Source organism: Hirundo rustica, chromosome 5, assembly GCF_015227805.2.
Source record: "Hirundo rustica isolate bHirRus1 chromosome 5, bHirRus1.pri.v3, whole genome shotgun sequence".
Classification (NCBI taxonomy): Eukaryota; Metazoa; Chordata; class Aves; order Passeriformes; family Hirundinidae; genus Hirundo; species Hirundo rustica.
In genome coordinates, this window is record NC_053454.1 from 43,519,953 (window position 1) to 43,541,998 (window position 22,046).

A 22,046-nucleotide genomic window follows, 5' to 3' on the forward strand; every position below is an offset into this window, starting at 1 on the left:
GTGTTGTTTTCATATCTTTATTAATGTTTTGTCAGCTGGATATTGAAGGCCCACAATGGCTGAATGTAAAACTTCACCATATTATAACTAGGATCATGTTTGTTTTTTCTTATTATCTCATGCCAATAATTTTCTGTTCTTGCCAGCTTTTTTTTTTTTCATTTAAGATTGTGGATTATCTTCTGTTTGAAGAGGATACAATTTTAGAAGTATCTCTCTACAGTGGGGTATTTTTTTAGACTGTTTCTTTTCCCTTGAGCGTGAAAAGACCGATTTCTTATGACCTTGCTTTACAAAGTAAAGGAAAGTTTTGGGGATGTTGGCTTTGGAAAGTGGGACTGTGGTGGTTGTAAAATAGTTCACTGTAATTCTGGACTAGGCTTGTTTCCTAGACACAGAGTAATGACAGCAAAAGCAGAAAGGTTTCTGCATTTGACATTGACATGCCATCATTCTTCCTCCTGTGTGGTTCCAGATTAAAAGTGTTCCTGCACTTTGCCTTTAACCTCCTGGAAGTGTCCCTGCTACCTCTGTGAGGAGAGCTTTGGATGCTTTTAAACTCAGTATTTTAACAGCTTGTACCATGAGAATGCTAAAAATGTTTTCCTTATTTTTGTAGGACTTGGAGATTGTGTATTCATATTTACATGGAATGGAAGCATTGTCTAATCTGAGGGAGCATCAGCTAAGGTATGATACTTTGTCATCAAAAACCACATATGTTAATGCGCTCACAAGGCAAAGGAACAGTAATTTTGGTAACGATAAACTATTCCTATGTACCCTACCTCAAACTGCCTATCACTGCATTCTTTTCTTCCCGTCTTTATTTTTCTAATGCTGCCTCCTTGTATGCCTGCATAATGTATCTCTATCTGTTCCTTCCTATTTCTGACTATTATGGATGCATTTATTTTCTTTTCAAACTTTTGGGCTAGAAGGAAATGCTTTACGTACAGAGTACAATACCATATATTGATGAAATCATTTATGTAATATAGTAATCATGAGAGCAGAGTCTGTTTTTCAGCTTCTGTTTCAATTTGTGCTTGTTTTTGTGTAGAAATTTTAGATGCATTATGTACAACACATGCAAATAATACTTAGTAAAGATATCCACACTTATTAAAATGCTTCATGAAGCAAATGAATTAAAGTCAAAACTTTCCTGAGAGCTTCCTTTTTTTTTTTTTTTTCTTTTTTGTAAGAACTTGTGTTTGTTTGATTTTTTTAAGTAATTGTTTCAGTTGTCCACGAGCATCTTACAATAGAGGTTTCTAAGGGTATTTGGGCATTAGTGTGAGGCTGGCAGCTAGAGCAGGAGGCCAGCACATCTCCTGTATGCCCTGTGGGTAGAGAGGGTGAATTACTGCTGTTTTATATCCTGAGCTTTGCCAACATTTGCCACATCTGAAGATGCTGAAGCAACTTTGACTGGATTAATGCTGGTTTAGGTTCTAATTTCCAGCCTCTTGCTTCGTCATTCTGTGGGAGTCCACATTCCCAAGCCAATATTTTGTAATTTGGAGAAAATAAAAGGCGGGGTTTTCTTTCTTCCAAAGTGCTTGAGACATATTTTGCAATGTGGATATTAACTTCAAAGAAGTGTCTGTAATTACTTTTACTTTGGAAGGAGGTCATGGTTACATTCAGTTGAAGTATTTTGTGTTCTGTTGTTATATGCAATACTTTTAGCACGTGAAGTTTTGCATAGCTGGAGTTGAACTGATGTTAACTTGTTTACAAAGATCAAAGTATGCACATATGATTGTGTGGTATGTCAATGTGTGCTTCTTGGCTTCCTGTGCAGCATGAGGTTCTTGCTGAGGAATGTGTGGAACTCGCGCTCCCAGTGTAGCGAATTCCTCAAAGAGAGCTTCTGTTTACAGTACCATACATGGAAAAGGCCTGGCTCCAGGCAGATGTTGGACTGAAAGCTTTTATAGTATCCTTTAGGATACAACTCTTCTTGTGGCAGTGGAATGCCAAAAAACCTCTGAGATTCATTAAAACCAAATGTATTAAATGTAGCCTCTAGTAGTGAATAACTTAGCATATGGCTTGCTGGTGATCTCATCTGTAATTTGTTACACTTGTTGAAGAAGCAGATAAAGATCACGTTTGAGTGACTGAGCAAAAACTGGACACCAGTATTGGTCAGAACTAATTCTTCAAATATTTGAGGGAGCAATCTAGTTTGTACTGCTTGGTCACTGTAATTTCTAACTGTTCGACTATAACACAAAAATTGAAATGTTTAGGCTTCTGAAAGAGGCATTTTCTCCTCTATTGCTCTATAATGGGACCAAAATGCTGTAAAACTTGGTGCCAGTGGTGAACTTGCATGACTTTATCAAGAATGTGCTTCCTTCTGTCCCAATTCAGAGAGGAACAAAACTTGCTTGTTGAAGTGATTCTGTTTCCTGTGACTCCTGCTCTTGGGTGGCACATTGCCCAGCATCGTTCCAGACCAGTAGGGCACAGACTATCCTTGAGCAGTATTTAAATTTTTAAATCTGATTCCTAGCAATGACTTCTCTTCTGGTATCTTCTCACCAGTGACTTCATGTCTGTGCTTCCTTTTCCTCTTGAAACAGGATCAGAGGGGAAGATGAAAACCCAGGAGGCAGAAGCAGGCAGTAGCTTTTCAGTGTCTGTAAAAGATTTCGACAAGACCCAATTTTACGGTGGAGAGAAATATCTGAAAAAATGGTTCTGTGCTTCAAAGTTTTTTTGCTGTGCCAAGATGGAAAAAGATTTTTCATTAGCTGAAATTTATACGAAATACATGATCTTAATTTCATACAATGGAGACATTTTTCTGTGTGAAAAGTTCTCCAGCATGGTCCAAAGTGTAGATCTAAAATACCAGGGTGTGAGAAAGATACATATAAAAATTAAGAATAAAGTTTTACTACCACAACCTATCTGCAAACAGAATTAAGATGTCAATTTTCTGTTAACAATTTTCTGTTATCAATAGTCATGATACTACAAGCCTGGCACTTCTGAACGGAAGAAACATTATTTCTTAGTGTGCTCAAGTAGTAAGTAAAATCCCGTGAGAGATGAGTGCTAAGGTGACTTTTGTAGCAGTCTGTTGGCTGTTGAAATGAATGATCTAGTAAATGGCAATTGATTGTGATGTCAAACCCAGACCAACTCTTACAGGCCTCAAATCAACTTTTTGGAGACTTTTTGCCAGAGCAGCAATTCCTAAGTGCTTTTGCCTGCTTATGATTACTGGCAGCTGGTCATTGATACACCGAGATTCTCATGATGGATTATGTGAGGAAAGAGAATTTATTTCCAGAATTTAAATATAGTTCCTCATTTGAATGTTCTTATGAGCCTCTTAGGTAAATCTGTCTGACTGTCAAATAGCCTTGGGGTTTGCAGTCTGCTTCAGAGCTACAGAAAGGCCAAGGGAGGCAGTGGGATTGTTTTGTCCCCACCCCCCCAGTAATTCACAGGGCTGTTTCCTTGAGGCCACAGACAGAAATGGCATTGTGATTTTTCTGCATCAAGTTAACATTGCATTTCCTAGTATGTGGTAAGTTCTGTTAAAGTTGCTCCTTATTATGCCACATTTGTCAGGCAGACAGTGAATACGAAAGCACTTTAATCCTCCCCTCCAGACAGAGGATTTTCCTGCAGGAAATTCTCTCCACTTTGAGCCTTCTGGGATTTCAGCATTAAAATCTCATGGTAATTTTCAAGTTGCTGAATTTCAGCAGAATGAGAAGCGTGCAACATAATTTCTTGTTTTATCTATTGGGCCTGACTTGAAAAAGACAACAGTTATTATATTGTATCTCTGAGTAGTGTTGCTTTGCACATAGTACATTTCCAACCATTTCTAAAATTCAGAATTGTTTTTATAAAACTACTTGCTTTTATCACATCATTATGGAAAATGAGATCAATGTAATTTTTACTTATTTTTATAGAATTTGTTATGGGAACAGCTACATCTAGTGTCCTAAACCAAATCTGATCTTGGATGAACTAATAACTTAAATGTTCAGATTTTACAGTTTGGTCTCTTGAATTATGAATCAGCTTGGATTTAAATTAGTGGTTGGCTTCTGTAAGTGCTGGAGTTACCTGTGGAAATGCTGAGTAACTTTAGAAAGTGAAGTCTTTGTGATGCTGATCGGAATCATAACTAATATTGACTTACTCTCTTTCAGGCTGATGTGTGAAACTGTTAGATACGAAAGACATGAAGCAAATGAAGTGCTGTACTAGTAAGTATTTCTGCTTCCTCTTGTATGAAGTTCAAAGAATTAATTTGTATTAAAGTGAGTTGAGGACTGTTTAATGCCAGAATTCCTTGCTTAGCATGCACAGTCTGTAAATATAAACGATCTACTTCATTTTCATCATCAAACACCAAAGAAATTTATTGGTGCCAGGGAGAGAGCCAGCAGTGGCTCTTGCTTGGTGGTGCATGTTGTATTAAATTTATATAAAACTAATATATGAATGTGAGATGTCTTCTCATTAATTGTCATTTAGTCTTACTTCAGTTTTGTGAAAGTAGTAGTGATCAGCTCTTCGTGCCAGTGGTGCCAAATTGACGAATCTAACATGGTTTATAATTAGCAGGGATGTGCTTTAGTGTCAACTCAGATTTACAGTAGAGATCTGAGAATTGTAATTGCTTCATTTATGGAAGCAATTCATTGAAACAAAACATTTATCAGAGTCTTACTTACTGCCCCTAATCCAGACTGTAAATTTTTCTAAGTTGTTTGGCATAATTTGAACATTTAAGCACACAAAGAATACACTTCTATGCCTTCTTTTGTACGAGTGTAATTATTTTCCTATATGGAACATCAGGAGGAAGATGTGATTGAGCAAACTGAAATGCTGGGCCTTGACCATTCAGCAAAGTTAAATTAAGGTCTAATGAAACCCAGTAATGTTATGTATGGGAAATACACAAGGTCAAACTCTGTAGGTGGATAGATAAAATCTATAGGTAGATAGATAATTTTAATTGGACTAATATCGTCTTTATTCATTTTACACACTAATTTGCTAGGGACCATTGTGCTGGTGATTTGTCCTTTTCTAGGCAGTTGGTTTGTGTCTCTCACGTAGGAGAGTTTTTGTTTAAACCCAGTATTTTTGTCGTTCTAAGCACTAACTTAAATTTGAATTATATGCTGAATGAATCCATACTGCTAGCTAACCATATACTCAATGCAGGCAAAAATCACAGGAAGTATGTGCCTGAGAAAATACATTCACAAAGAGGAGACAGTGAAATCTGGATTAACTGGAAGTGTGTTTTGCAGTTCTTTTGCACTGATTTCCTTTGTCACTCCTTTCATGTGACTTCATCTTCACTTTGGTTGTTTGCCTGTCATTCCTATTTAGTTGCTTCTTGACGTCTCTTTCCCCATGATTTATTCAAAAGATTTAATGGACAGTTTGGCAGTTTCTGGATATAGATGCTAATGCAAAATGTGCTTGCTCTAGCATTTCACATCTCTGATTTAATGTTTAATGGGCTAAACCTGAAAGTTAACAATATTTTTTATTTTAAAAAAAAAGGAAAATATTATGGAATATTTTGAAACTAAAAATATGTTGCTCTGAGCTGTAGCTTTACACATTTAATGAATAATTTGAGATCTACTTAGTAAGAAAATCCCATGAAACCTGCAGTCTAATTTCAGTGGTCTATTTTTAGGATAATGAACTCAGAGGGTTCAGTTTTTTTGTTTCACAAATTCAGCCTGTGTGTTGAAGACGTACTCTTCTAAAAAAAGGAATTTCAGTTTTGTTATGTACATGTTTGGAAAAATTCTTTGAGTACTGCAGGAGAGAAGCAAAGTGATAGCCAGGCTAGGATTGATCCACTCAGTTATGAACCATAGGAAATTACCTTGGAACATGCAAGCTGGTTAGTTTTTAATGAACTTAGCACAGTTATCGCTTGATGCTCTTATTTTCATCATGAAAGCTAAGGTATTAAAAGAGCATTAGATTTTAACATTTTAGATTGGTTTTTTTTAAGTTACAACTTCTTGCCCCTGCCCCGTGATGGTGTACTTGCGTTGATGTCTGAAATTGGGTGCTATATCTATTAAAATAGCTGCAACTGTTGGAGCTGTCAATTGACCTGTATGTTTGACCTCCCTGAGGCAAAACTTAATGTCTCAGTGCAGAAAAGCTAAATCTTTATCCCTAAATGCTAATGTGCAGACTAATGCAGTTGCATGTTTGTTTGATCAGAATCTTTTCATTGTGAAAACGGTGTGTCTGTCTGCTTTGTCAGCGGTATGTATAAAAAAGTAAGTTTCTGTTGTGTGTATGCAGTGCTGAAAGTACTTATGTGCATTCCTTAAAACCACAGCAATTGTTTTATCCTACGTTAAAACAAAAAAAAAGTTGCTAATTTTCATGGTAGCGATATAGATTTTTTTTTTTAATGACCAAAGGGATAAAATAGAGTACACTGCTTAAAATTGGCTCATCTCATCTACATTTACTTTACTATCAGTGGGTGTACATGGTAGTGACAAATTCTCAAACCCTACGGCCATCTCACTGTTTAAATGGAAACTGGGTTATTAGAAGTGGCAGTTCAGCTTGAGTTATTCTTCATTTGCCAGTCATTCTACTTCTTTCATTTGATGGGAAGTTAATAATAATAATAAATAATTATTACTAAAATAATATAAATAATAAATAATAAAAGGGCTTAAAACCTGCAAAGCAAACTTCAGAATTGAGGCCTACTTGACATGCATATTTGTTTCGGGGTTTTTTTTTTTTTAAACTTGCTAACTTTATTCAAATCTACTTAGAGATCTTATTTAAAAAATGTTTATTTTGGTCACTTAATATATATTTCATCAGTAGTCCAAAGGAAAAAAATGTTCTGTTTTCATGTCTACATGGTAGTATTTCCTGACATCACCAACAGTGAGCTTCCAGTTAGCATTTTCTTTGGAAAACAAAGTCCTAGCAGGTTTGTAGAGGGTATTTATACCTCTGGACAGTTGAACAAAATTTTTCAGATCAAAATTAACTTTTGTGCTATGATGGCAGAGGAATCTTTGGCAATAAGTCCTTTGAATATAAGCAAATGAGTATGTGTCTAATAAAACAAGCACCTCCTTTTCCTCCTCATTAGTCGTATGAGGGCAGTATGTGTTTTTCAGCCATGCTGTTTGATATTTTTGTGTGTATGCATCAGTGGTGTTTGGCTTACTCTTTCTGTAAGGAAGTATTGTATATTTTTAAGCTTCCCTTATTTTCTTCGCTAAGAATATTGGATTGGCAGAAAATATGTTAAGGTTTGCTGACCTGCAGTCCCAAGTCATTCAATAATAAAACCTTTTTCTGTATTGCCAGGCTGTAGCACAACACAGTTTTGTGATTACATTCCTTGTAGCTTGAGCAATTTATTCTGGAACTAACTTAGTTACTGCTTATATTGTTTTTAAAAAATATGAAGGGAACCCCAGTCCAAGTTATTGTGAAGTGTGGTTTGTTTTTTTTAGAGATCCTTCAAATGAAATCCTAGTAGGAGATATACTCCTACCTCCCACACGTCCCTACTGAAAAGATTTCATTTTTGATGAAAGTTCTCAACAATAACATATTTTGCAGTCTGTAGGACTTCAGCAGTGGACTACTGGTTGTGATAGTGGTAATTCTTAAAAAAGGAAAAGTGTTTTAAAAAAAGAGTAGTTATCTCTAGGACATCTTGACCTGGATGTTAGTGTTAATGTCTCTGGCTGGAAAAAGCTCTTGTCTAATGTCAAAATGTTTGTGTGCTTTTATGTAATTCGGTTTGCAACCTTTAATAAAATTCAGTGTGGAGACAGAAAAGTAGAACTTCTTGGTAGCTACTCAAACATTGATTGTTTTCTTAGATGAAAATGTTAGTGTCTTTCATGAGGTAGAGCAGAATGTCTCAAAAATGCTGCAGGGCAGTAGTTCTGTGCAAGGACAGGTGGGAAATAAATCTGTAAGTAGTCTCTCTAAGAGCGGGAATCCAAGAGTCATGCTTTAAGTCCTACAATAAAAGTAACAGTCATTGGATTCATGGTTCTTTCATGATAACATATTGCCTTGAAGACTCCTCAGGAGGACAGAAGCAGTGCATGTAAACCAACAAAAAATTATGCCAAAGTTGCTGTACATTTCTGCATAGCCTGACTTGAAGTGTGAAAAAATAAGCTGAAAACTATCTTCTTTTCTTCTAAAAACTTATCTTCTATTCACACACAAACACACACTTGTTGTTCTGAGTTGGAAGGGACTTGCAAGGATCGTCATGTCCATCTCTTAAGTGAATGGCCTGTACAGGGATGAAAACCACAACCTTGGCATCATTAATACTCTGCTCTAGCCAACTAAACTAATCTCAGAGTCTCATGATTTTTAAACAGAACAGCGCTGCTGAGACCACCTGAGACTGAATTTGTGTTAAGATGGAGTGCTTTTATGGATGCAGTGTACGTGGTCTATAGGTATATACGTTTATATCTTACAGATATAAAACTTAAATCCTAGAAGACTGCAGAAGGGATCAGCTGCTAGAGAATCTCCCAAGCAAGAAGTGATAAGACCAGAGGAACTGGCCTCAAGTTGTGCTGGGAAGGTTTAGATTAGAAAGCAGAAAAGATTTCTTTACAGAAATGGTTGTCAAGCACTGGCACAGTCTGCCCAGGGAAGTGGTTGAATTACCTTGCCAGGGGTTATATGAAAGACATAGACGTGGTACTTGGGGACATGATTTTAGTGGTGAGCACGGCAGTGGTGGGCTAATGGCTGGACTTCATGGTTGTAAAGATCTCAGCCTAAATGATTTTATGATCCCTGGGTCAGTATCAGAATTTTCAGGTAGATCTCTGCAGGCAATATATGTATTCATTTGTGCTTCTTCTACATCCATAAGTTTCTGTGGAAGTTCTGCAGCAGTATATTTAACAATGGAAACAAGTGCTGCAGCAGGGCTGGCCTCTTCTATTTTGTCCTGAAAATATTCCTAAAGGTGTATTGTACCTTCTGATTGTTGGGCAGTTGCCAAAATATCATTGGGATGCTGCCAGTTCTGGACTGCAGTAAATCAGAAACCTGATTCATGTGTTGTGGATACATTTTCTGTGGGGAATTTTTTAGGCAATGTCTATCATTAAAATAAACACATTCAAGGACTTGGCAGTTGTCTCTGTATAAACAGACACTGAATCAAGGCTTCTTAATAGTGTCAGTGATCAATGTTACGGTCTGTTGGCTTTTGCGCAGCCAGTTCCAGATTTGTGTCATTTTTTGACCTGATTTTGAGATTACGTTGAATGATGACTGAAGTAATGTTTTTGCACCTTCTTAACTGTAAATGTTTCACTATGTGAAAGCTCTATCATATTTTTGTTGCAATTCTGAGAACTTTGAGGCACTCAAAGCTTTGGTTTTGGAGATGCATTAGGGAGCTGTAAGATACAAGAACAGTTTTTTCAGTCTTGACCTCAGAGTGTTTTGGATGCGTGATAATTTTATTTTGCTGCTTCTGTAATTGTTTTCTGATGATTTAGGAGACTGTAATTTTTGTTCTGAATTTTTCTTCTGATACAAAGGGCTAATTCACTGTATGAGTTTAACATCAAGACTTCAATGACAATAGGTCAATTAGCTTGTGTGCATATATTTGTATGATGTATTTATTGATTAGCTGTTTAATCCGCTGTTTTAGACTGACTGGCATTACTGACACTCTGCAGTAATCTCGAATTTGACCAAAATTCTTGTTTTATTTCACTGATATTCTTTCAGAAGTGAAAAAAATTACAAATAACTTAAATACTCGAAACAAAATATACTTCTGAATATTTGTTTTCATGAATATTGAGGAATTGTTTCCTGTGGTTCTTCTGCATTTCCCATTGTTGCTAGCAGGAGTCAAAACACCAGTTTTCATCTCATGCCTATTTGTAAAATATAATCATGGACATAAGTTGAAATACGCACACTGCTCAGTGAAAATCAGAAGTTCAAAATTCTGAGTTATCAGTTTTGTTACTGAATATATTTTAACTCTGTCTTAAATTTATTGTTATTTCTAATCCTCACTGTAGATATAACTTCAGTGTGTTCATATAAGAAGAAAAGTATTTGAAAATTGTTTGTGGTTGACTCATCAAGTGCCAATCTTTTATTTCTGTGTTTGGGATATACCTCTTAATGTGATCAAGAGCATCTCTGGCAGATGTCAGGTAACTGGCTTAATAAGGAGGATGAGAGGCAGTGCTGGCAATGTTAATAAGCAGTTTTTTGGTTATTCTGTGTTTGAGCACTACAGTGGTGGTAAGCAGGATCTTTAGGCAGTGAGATGTCTACCTGAGAGAATTGTTCAGCTTAGACATGTTTGACATCCCAAGGCACTTCAAGGCTAATGTCTAATTCTGGCAATGATTATTCAGTTAAAACAATAAACTACCTATAGCTCTCAGCATAGAAAGGATAACCAAAATGAGCAAAGAGAAACAGACAGATTAATCTGCTGGAACGATATTCTGTGGAGCATAAGCTTGCAGAGCAATGTTCTTTGGGATTTCTTCTTGTGTAGTGCTTAAATGTCTGAAAGAGCTCTAATTTCTGACATGTCAAATTTCCATTGTTTCTGCTTCTCCCAAGTGGAGACCAGGGAACATGAGCAATGTCTTTGGAATTACTCTGCTTACTTTCTGGAGTTTATTCAACTTGAACAACACTGAATATGATTACTACATGAAAACGTAATAGGTACACCTCGGTTTGTGGAGTCCTCTCATCAAAATAATTACAAATGTTATAGCTTGTAGGATGATGGTATTACTTACAGTTTAAATGTAAGTCTTGAATGAATCCTTTAGTGGATGGAATTTTAAAGAATTATTGTCTCCATAAATCAAACTACCTTTTTCACAACCAAGAAATTTCTCTTGCCGAATTCATGACCTTGTTATGATGCAGCTTGAAAATGGCTCTGAATGGAAAGCAGTTCTGGATGTTGATGATGAGTTAAGTTAGGAGTCCTTCCAGCATCTGGAGTTGCTGGAAGTCCAGTGTTGGGGAGAGAATGACACGTCTGTTGCTTAGATCTCAGCATAGACACAAGTGTAAAATGAATGTTAAGCAGTGATTATATAGAAGTATTTTCTGTGCTTGATTCCACCGAGACCTGCATGGTACTTAGCTTTTTTCACATGCTGTTTTAAAGGAGTTGGCTGAGAAGCCAATGACCAGAAGGTGGACAGAAGAGCAAAGACTTTTGTTTAGCATGTGCTTTCAAGTCCAGGTACTGAATTTTGCACTGAAGTGATGTCTTATTGGACAGAATTAAAGCATGTTTGACAGCAGTCATCACAAAGACCTGCAAATTCTTGCCACTATACATACTTACAATGTTCATTATCTCAGGTGAACCTGAGTGAGTAAGCATGTGCTGAATATGGTTCATTATTCCAGAGGTTTTAGTAGTCCTCTGTCTCATCTTGATGGAGAATGAGAATTAAATAGATTGCTCCTTTTAAAATCTAGCTATTTCTAAAGAAGTCTTAAAGAAAAGCAATGTATCAGGACTTGTTAGGCTAGAGGAAGACATTACAGATGGTATAGATATTTGAGATTTTTTTGACCTTTTAACAGGTTAATTTGAATCTATTGTAGCTGAATATTTTGGAGGGTTTTTCACTGCCTTAAGTAATTAGGAAACCTGAAAGCTAAAATTGGAACACCCGTGCTACTGTAGACAGATGCCTTACAGAATTGATATGTATGGTGGACATGTTTTCTTGTGAAGAATTTCTTTGATATGCCATTCGTATATAATTCAGATATATAGTTACAAATGTATGGTTGCAAACATGGAAGTGCTTTATATAGAAATAAAATATTTATAATTAGAAAATAAAGCTTTTCTTGTAAGTAGTGTATATGTAGCTACTTGCTGATCTGGGAATAAGAAACTGCCCCGTCTTGGGGCTTAAATAGATCATAGCATGAAGACTTTGGTACAAGTGCTGGAGACTATGAGAAATCCTGCAAACTTCTTGGATTTTGTCATTCTGAAGATCTATAGGCATGTCTTGATTTTTGAACTTTGCCTCTGAGGTCTCAGAGAAAACTGTCATATGCTAGAAAATGTGAAAGCCTCAGTCTGAAAATACTGTCATAGCTCATCAGTGCTGCCAACCTCATGATGTCATAGGCCATTGCATAATTACACAGTTGAAGTTTCCAGACAGAGCAGTTACTGACAGCTATGAAGTTTATTTGCATTGTTCTGTCTTCAGTTTTCTGTGTAATTTTCAAAGCAGAAATGTGTCCTGTCTGGCTGCAGTTTGTAGTTATGTTAAAGGACTATGTGAAGGAAGCTGGACAGGGAAACACAATGGGAAGGCATTGCAATCCAGTTCATGGCTTTCCGTTTCTAGCTTCTGAATTCCTGTAAATCAAGTTCTCTGGCATTCTGGGAAATTATATATGGATTCCCCAGGAAATCCTCTGCTCTAGAAAGTGCTGGAGTACAAAAGTCAAGATTTCAAGCAGATTTTTCAAATTTTGTTCAACTAAAGTCCAGACTGTGAATAAAACCTGCACATTGATGGCTGTTTTGGTATTGGCTTTCAGTTTTGCACCACTGTAAGGCTGTGGCTAGAACCTGAATATTCTGGAAACTTCATCAGTAGTTACAGCAGTTACAGCAGAAGAACATAAAATCTCGCTACTGGAGTCCTTTTGTTGTTGTTTCTGCAGAACACAAGTCATATTTTCAGGATAGAATGAGTGTGTATTGATTTTGCTGTTCTTACTGCCCATAATGAGTGACTTTGGGGTTGAGTTCATTCTGATTCTCTGCAGGATAAATTGCTTGTGTCATCTAACTTTGCTGGTAATAAATCTTGTTTTCTGTAACTAGGGAAAGTGGATAGCTTTGTTGCTTTTGGTAGGCTATATAACTTTTAACAATCCTACGTTTCATCCAGATGAATACACAGAACAGTAGTTGAGCTGAAGAAAGATCCCAAAACAAACAACTTTCCCCCAGTATTAGGTATTTGCAGCAATGTATTCTGTCACTTACGGCCAACATGTGGAGTAAAATCTTGCCTCCAAAGGTCTGTGTATGACTGCTTGGAAATGTACAGGTATCAATAGTTCCTGATTTCAATTATTTCCACTCTCACTGTGCATATAGCTCTGCAAGAGTGGAGGGAGGGTGCAGAAAGGAATTCAAAACTAGGCAGGAAGTGCTATCTGACTGGGTTAGGTGACCTCTGCATTCAGCCTGATGTGGATCATGCAATCATTAAGGTTTGAAAAGACCTCTAAGATCATTGAGTCCAACCAGTAGCCCAGCAGTGTGAGATCTGCCACTAAACCTTCTCCCCAAGCACATCTGCACATTTTAAAAATACTTCCAGGCATGGTGACTCAAGCTTTTTCCTGGGCAGCTTGTTCCAGTGTTTGACCACCATCTCAATATTCAGTCTTAACCTCCCTTGGGGCAGCTTGAGGTTGACTCTTGTCCTTTTGCGTGTTGCCTGGGAGAAGAGGCCAACCCCTATCTGGCTACAGCCTCCCTTCAGGCAGTTATAGAGAGTGAGAAGATCTCCCCTGAGCCTCCTTTTTTTCCAGGCTAAACACCCCCAGCTCCCTCAGCCACTCCTAACAGGACTTGTGCTCCAGACCCTTCACCAGCTCCGTTGCTTTGTGGAGCTTTCATTGCACTTGCAGTCTCCTCATGTGTGACAGCTGCTGCTTCAGTGGTTGTGGTGATGCTGGATGGCAGTGGCATCCTTACTAAACTAGTATTAGGAAAGATCTTACCTCAGCAGATGTCTTTCCTTTTTACATCAGCTTGACTGACAGGTGTTATGGACCTTCCCTTCAACTCTCCTTAAGCTAAAAAACTCCCTTGAAGGGTTGTCTCCTCAAGGGTGTCTCTGGAAGGATGCCTTTGTGGAAAGGTCATCAGCATCAATCATGCTTCAGCTAATTCCTGATGAAGTGCTTATGTGGACTTAATGCCCTCCTGCAAACCCAGTCAAGGAAGTGTCCTGTCCACAATAAAGCCTTTTAAGAACAGTTTGCTGTTGTCTCTTCAGCAGAAGAAATACCTTTAGGACGAATAAATTTCTAGATTCTTCTCTGGGCTGCTAGGAGTAGACGCTATTCTAGTAGTGAAAGAAAACTTTATAATTAGGCTTATTCTCTAGAATGCAGTTTTAATGTTTAAAATAAAATGTAAAATGTGAATACAAAGAAAACCTTTCAAATGTGAGTGCTCTCTATTGGGTGAAATGGTATTTGCATGAGTCCTCAGGTGGCCTGAATATGTACTTTTATAGTTCAGCACCAGCTTCTTCTATAGTTCCTTCTGTCTTTCATTACAGGCACAAAAGTCCTGAAGAATGCAGATGCATTGTTAATGAAGAAATGTCAAACATAGTACAGAAAACATGGAAGCTTGATTGAAAGCCACATGATGTTTGAATAGGATTGTGAAAAGCCCAGAATCCTTAAAATGAAAGAACTGCGCGTGTTTCTTGTGACAGCACTGTCTTGCAAAAGCTGGCTGCCAAATGGCTTTGTTGTGGCTTAATTCTAATCAACTGAGTGTACAGCAAGTGTTGAAAGTGCAGGAGTTAAATATATTTTCATATGAATGAAATAGATCAGTGTTTCTTTTTTTTTTTTTTTTCTGAGAGGAGCATAAGACTATATTAAGATACTACTGGCTGTAAAAATGAAGAGAATCAATACCCTGTGTTCTTTGCTCTTGAAGACTGTCTTGGAAATGTTTATGATGTTTTGGCTGACAGTGAAAGTTTTAGAAGAATACAGAATGTACTTCAGGGAAGATACCTTGAATACAGACACATTCAGTAGTAATATTCCACTACTGTGACACAGCAATACTGAAGTTTGTTTTATTCAAATAATTGAAAGTGTTGAGTTCAGTGCATGCATAATGCAAATAGCTCAGAGCTTAGAAATTCTCAAATGTAACTGTAAAAATAAAACCATTTATTAAGTACACATAAAACAAAGGGAAAACATCCAATTTGACGGTATTCCTCAAGTTTGATTTATTTTTTGTATCAGTTATTTCAGCTGTCAAATGAGCAGATGCTTCATTTGATTATATACAAAGTGAATAAAGTATAATGTTCATGACATAACTGAGAAGGAGCAACAAGATTTGAAGAGCCAGCTTGCAGAGAAAGAGAATAAACCTGTGAATTGGCAAAAAACCCCAAAAGATAAAGCTGAGTTGGATGGTTAACTGAGTGAAAAGTCATGGTGTGCGTGATCAAATAAAAAAAAAAATGAAACCACTGCAGCTGAATGCATAATTATTCTAGGTGTTTGTTAAATGATTCAAAATCAAAAGTAGCCTTAAGAATTCGGATATTGAACATACTGACTGGTGCTTGTGAAAACCAGTAGCTGGTTTTTCTCTTTGGAGTTAAAAGATCTCCAATGAGAAAAGATAGCTGAAGCCCCTTACAAATAGGTGGTTTGAGAAAGGATTTCATAAAGTTAATCAGCTCTTAAAAGGAGGAAAGTAAAAGCTTACATGTTAGCAGATTGGAAAAAGTTAAAATGCTTTCTTCTGGCTTAATTTTTTTTCTGCTTCAATTAATTTATCATTGGAAATGCCTTTCTGGAAGCATGAGATCTTCTAGATTACTTTTGCTTTGGGTTTATAAAATCTGTGACCCCAGGTAGTTCTGTTCTATCAAACTACACTTTAATACTTGGTCAAACTGCCAGTTTTTAGGAAAAGGGGGGGAAAAAAAAGTACCCCCAAGACCACAAAAACCTATTATGTGATAATATAATGTGCTGTAATCCACATGGCAAAATGGTTATTCACATTCTAGTACAGTTATTTCCCACGTATTTGGGAAATCACTTTGTCAATATCCATTGCTGAAAATTTCTATTTCAAAAACTTTTAACTGTGCTAATTAGTCCAGATTATTGGTGTTGTAGAATGACAGCTATTAAAGAACGTAATAAAAGCCTAACAGACTCGCAGTTCAGCAGCAATGCTGTTGTATGCCTTGTTATATGTTGTATGCTGTTATATGCCAGCATAGGACTTGTGGGGAAAGAAGGAATGTTTAAAGATGTGTAACTTAACTCAGGTGTGTGTTTATGGTTTTAGGAATGATATTTTTGTTGGAAGTGCTGGTTTTCTTGAGTTTATCTGCTTTAAACTGGTTCTCTGCACTTATGCGCATTGTTGATTTTTCTAGACCCACAAGTTTGAGGGTGATACAGGCCCATGTGAGAAGCAAATGAGGCACATTTCAGAATAGGCAGCTTAGAACACTTCAGCTATGTGAATCAAAATGCTGTTGTTTCAGCTGTGGGACTGTGTTATTGCTTTATTTTCTATGGTCTATCAGTATAAAGAAGTATTCCTGAAACCTTGATTTTGAAGATGTTGTCACTTGACTGGTGTGTATGGCTGACCAGCATCACTTCACTGGTCAGGACATTGAAAAGAAAATACAAGCTCCATCTTATTTTTCAGCTCCTCTGTTCTTGGCTGTGGATTGTGTCTCCTCATTCCCTCTGAGAATTTTCTATGTTTCTGTCCTTTCTCTCATGCTTATATTATACAGTGGAAAAGGAAAACAGAGTATGATTTTTAGATTGGATGGTTTGCTCTCTACTCTTTTAGGCTAGCACATTTGTTTTGAGGACCACTGTGTATGTACTTCTTAAATTGCTGTTCTTCAAATGAAAAATACCCTGCTAACATGTACATTGCCTACTAACATTTAAGATTAGATTTTAATACTATGCTGTCATCATTGTTAAAGGATGTGGGCTGTTCTTACTTGAAGCAGACCTAGTTGTTGCTAAAGACTTGAGACATATAATTTAAAAAAATGAAGGTGCTGCAAATTAATTAAGTAATCTACATCTCTTAGTGTCACTAGGGATGTGGTTTTTGATGATAATGCTCATTCAGTTCATAACTATGAACTCCATTGGTCTTGAATTCAATTAGTCAGTTTCTCTGGAAGCCGCAGGAGGGTACAAACTGAAGTACAGTAGAGAGATTCTCAGCACTGACTGTCAACACGGAATGAGACTTCTACTGCTGCTATTTCTAGTAACCTTAATCTATTTTATTTTCCTGTCCAAACATTATTTGAACTTACTTATCCAAAAAGAGTCTAAGCATATGAAAAAGATTTTGTATTACTCAAGGAGCAACATCAGAATCTACAGCAGAATGAACTGTGACTGGATAACAAAGTCTTCCTCATCCAGTTCCTCTACAGATTGAAGAGAGGGGAAAAGAAACTTTTTGCCTCTTTTGTAGGGAATTCATTCTGGTGTCAGGAAGAGACATGAAATGGGCAGTGCTTAGCAGCAGCAGATAATGATGGCTGACAAATGTGACGTAGGTTTGCCATCTGCAAATGTTTCCGATGGCCTCTTACCTTGCAGGAAGGCATGCTGATACAGAAAGGAAAATTTCTGTCTTGAAGAAAGGGTTGAGAAGAAGATGGCAAGTATTGAGGAAAGATGCCTTTATTTATAGGGGGAAAGATGCTACAGCTCTCTTCAGCAAGAACTGAAGAACTGTCATTCTTCTTCAAATGCATTCGATAGAATACAATACAATATATTTACTGTAGCTTGGCTTCCTTTAATTACGTACAGTTATATTTAAATTGAATTAGACTGTTACCAAATAGATGCTTTTAATAAAGTCAAGTAAAAGAAATTAAGTATTCTAATAATGTATGCATTTGCAGGTGGAAATAAGAATAGTTTCATGGAGTTATTTTTTAAATAATTGAATTGTGTCTTCCTTCCATAGTTTGGAGCATTTTTGCCTCTTTGATGTTCTTTGTAGTGCATATTTGGTACTGCTGTGAGTAATCTAAATCAAGTGTTTTAAACTGTGTTATCTTTTTTTTTTTTTTTTAAATTCCAGCCCTGATGATATTGGTACCTGTTGGTATATCCTGCTGTCTGGTTCAGTCTTCATTAAAGAATCCATGTTTCTTCCAAGGAGCAGGTATGTCAGCTATGAATGTACTGCATTCTATATTTTAAACATAAATCATGAGATGTAGAGAAATTTTAGGATTAAAAGGTGGTGTTTTATATTTAATGAAACACAGAAAAACAGGTCTAAATACACATATTCTGCCTTTACTAACTGTGGTAACAGTTTCATGCCCATAGCTAGAACAGTGTGCGACTGTCCAAGTGTCATGCAGATGCTGTTGATTTAAAAAAAAAAAACACAAAAAAACCTGACGAATGGAGTGAAGTACTGAGTAGTTGCTTCCTGAGAGTACTCAAACTTCAATTTATAGGATGCAGTAGAGTTTGGATGTGGATGTTTTCCTTTACTTACTGTGCACAAGTCTTTGGTGCATGTTTTAGCATATGCTTAGGTCAAGTTACTGCAGGTTTTGCTGCTTCTGTATAACCTTGTGCTCCATGCAAATGGATTTTCAATGAAGAATGGTTTTTAAATAAAAAAAAAAAAAAATTGAGTGTGAGGAACTCACAATTTATATCACTCCTGTTTAAAAAAAAAAAAAAAAAAAAAGTCAAGTGATTGCAATGATTTTAGTCTAAAGTGACCGAACTTGATCATTTTAATGGAAGCAGAGCAGAGTTATTTTAAAATACTGGTTCAGTGCATATTCATTCATACTACTGTAAAAGGCTCCTTTGAAGTACATGGCACGTAATAAAATTTGTGAGGGACAGAATGAAAGAATGACCTGCCACTGTACAGTATCATGATAATGAAAGCACTGGGAATTTTTTTATAATTTTAAACAGTGGGAAACCACTTCATGGCCAGTGTGGGTTAGCGTAGGAAACATTAGACCTTCAAGTCTGCCTTCCAGTGGGAAGGAGAGCAGTGCGTATCTTGGGACTTCCATTTGATGATGGTGGCATGTTCTTGGTGCAGTCAAGTGTCTTGTGTCTGTCAGGCACTGCTGATAAAAAGGTTTATTAGATGTGCCATCTAATAGTTAATGTTAAAGGTGTAAAACTGATTACTGGAAAAAGTATTGCAACAGATTATAGGGCCCCTACTTCTGGAAGAGTGAAAATCGTCCCCTATGTCATCCATGAGCAGGCAATGCCAGGAAAAAAGCTGGCAGAAAGTGCTATATTTAGATACCAGGAAACAAGATATATAATACCTGAATTAATTGGGGGGATTGTATACAGTGCATGGCAAGAATCTTCTGTTCCTCTGAAATACAGCAATGCTTGTGCCTCACTCACTTGGACACTTGAAGAGAGGGGATATTTAATAAGATAAACAATGAGCTTGAGACTCTTCTTGGGAGAATGAACAAAAAATTAGAGCTCCTGTAAAAATAAGCAGAACATTTAAGTGCTGTTCATATGCAGAAATGTGTAAAATGACATCTGGGACGGTGTCTGATACCTTAGTGAAGTACAGGCTTGGAAGCTGGCATGTGAATTGGTTTTACAGTTGTGGATGAAGTCAAGTGGATGTCAAAGCTGGTGTCTTGGGAAGCAAATGCAAGAGAGACAATTTGTTAATTAATAAAGATAACTTAAGCCCATGAAAGCAAAATAAGGAAACTTTAATTATATAAGATAGAAAGTATTTTGGGAGAGTAAAACGAGAGGCTTTGTGCTTAGAAGCTGTAGTCATTGAAGGATAGGTGAGGGCCTTATTAAAATTTAGGACAAGGTTAATCAGGATTTTTTCTTTGTAAACGCATAAGTTGTGACTGGGCTTTGGGCTCACCCATGAATAAGAAACTTGACAAAAGTGAGAGGGCACCCAGGTTAAATTTCTGATTTGGAATACTGGTGGCTAATAAATATTTTGTTGATTTATTTATTTAGTAAAAAAATGGCCTGAGAAGAAAATTCAGTTTTTCAACTTTACTTATGCTGCCAGTGAACTGCTGGGAGAGAAATAACAAGCTGCTCAGATATACATACTGAGCTGAAGAGACTGATTAGCAGAAATGCTAAAATAAAATTTTACGGTGCTCAGAAATAAGGGAGCGAGACCTAAAAAGGCTGCTGTCCAGAAAGAGCTGATAAGGTGGTATTCTGGAATCTAAAGATTTGGTTTGCTGTAAAAGCTGGTTGGATGAAACCAACTGTTTATCTATACGGGGAGTAACAATTTCTAGAGATGTTTTGACCATTGCATAATTTGTGTGTCGTGATGTCCTATTACAGTTACTATTAAAAGGAACTGGCTATGGTTTAGCAAGTGGAGCACATCCTCATGCATCACTGACATCAAGTGATAGAAAGAGACCTAAACATTGCAAAGTAGAGAGCATCTAATTTTGACTTTGTTTGTCATTTGAGTAAACTAAATTTGCAATAGCAAATTAATATTTACATTATTTTAGTGTGTTTTTTTCAGTTTAAGCCATTATCTTTGCCCATCTAAAAAGCCACTAAGATATTATTTTGCAACATGTGAAGCCTGTGATTTAGAGAGCAGGATGGAGCCAAGAAGTCTGTGTAAGAGCAATCAAATATGTAGAAAGCAGGAAGTATGTGCCTTTCTCCAAATCTGATTTACTCAGAAAATTCTCATTTCCCTTTCTTTTCCCAGAGCTGAGCATAATTCATCCCTAAGCATCTCACCATCCAAAACTCTTTTTTTCCCCCCACTTTAAAACTAATCTCTCTTTTTTTGTCAGCCTGCTCCATGCACCTGTAGTAGGTCCCTTTAGACAGGTTCTCTGGGTTGCTGATCCTGCTCAGACTGAGAACTTCCCCTTGTTTGTCTTCCTGATCCTCTCAAGCTCACCTTCATTGAATGATGGCTGGACAGTGGCTGACCCAATTTAAAATAAGATACATGTTGTCATCCCACAAATTCTACCCCCACCCGACCCTCTGAATTTCAAGAATTTCTATTCTTTGTTGGATTTCACTCTTCTAAAATGAATGTCTTTACATGCCAGAGCAAAAGTAGTATCTCTGGGTAATTTAGACAGACCTAGTGGATAAATCTGCCTACAACTTTGCAGGTTTGTTCTCAGTCCTGTCCAGAATTCACTCTTACTCTTCATGGCAGCTGGCATGTGAGTCTGTACAGAACAGGATAGAGGGCTGTCACTAGATTTGAGCTGACACTTGCAAGTACCTTAGTGCATTTGACTGCATATGCTCAGCATATTATTTGCATTTGGGTCCTCTATTAGCTGATTTGCTTGCATTAGTTTAGATACAGCATCCCCAGACTGGTTGCCAAATAACACTGGAAATGCTCTTTTGTTATATGAGTTATGTCAGGTAAACTTCCTGTATTTCTTTCTTCCAAATCACTTTTTCCATGGCTTTCATTTTTAGTGTTAAGATACCATTTAAAACTCTTTCACAAGAGACAGTAGGTTTGGAAAATAGTTAATATACAGTTGGGGAAGAATAATATTTTTTTAAATATCCCCTTTACCCACCATGAAGCTGTGTGAAAGCATAAGAAATGACCACAGCCCTGCTTTTGCACGGCTGTGGTTTAGAAACAGCACACCCTAATTTACTGCCTCCCCTCTCAGGGAGACTCCCCCAAACCAGACACCTCTCACTCTCCTCCCCTCTCAGGTGGGAGACACAAAGGCAGAGATCACAAGCTGGGAAAAGAGCAATTTACTGGAATCAGCAATGAGATCAGAAAGATGAACAGTACCAGCAGGAATGCTACTAAAACCCATGTAAATAAAATATAGTACAGCAGTCTAAAATTAACTAGTTTTGTAGTTTATGAGATATAGGCAAGTAGCTACCTGTTGAAATAGTTTGAAATGAGTGTCAAAGCTGCCAGTTTTTGACGAAGTTTTATAATGTACTGGATGACTTGTAAAATTATTTGTAAGTAGCTACTGGACATACCTTTCATTCCAAATTAAAAAAAAAAAAAAAAAAAAAAAGGGTTGTTCAAGATGGGATATTGGAATACATGAAGTCCTAAATTGAGTATTTAGCTTTGGAAACTTTAACATCTAAACAATGTCTGTTCT

At 36.9% G+C, this 22,046-nt stretch overlaps 1 protein-coding gene across 5 annotated transcripts in view; it reads left to right on the forward strand.

The window, feature by feature from the left end:
• The window catches only part of RAPGEF2 (Rap guanine nucleotide exchange factor 2), a 184,289-nt gene that overhangs the window by 56,739 nt on the left and 105,504 nt on the right, over window positions 1-22,046 (forward strand). For all 5 annotated transcript variants that reach the window (XM_040063645.2, XM_040063648.2, XM_040063646.2 and 2 more), the window contains exons 2-4: window positions 620-690; window positions 4,194-4,250; window positions 17,984-18,067. In XM_040063645.2, the coding sequence (XP_039919579.1) occupies window positions 620-690; window positions 4,194-4,250; window positions 17,984-18,067 (212 nt within the window). The remainder of the gene's footprint in view (window positions 1-619; window positions 691-4,193; window positions 4,251-17,983; window positions 18,068-22,046) is intronic.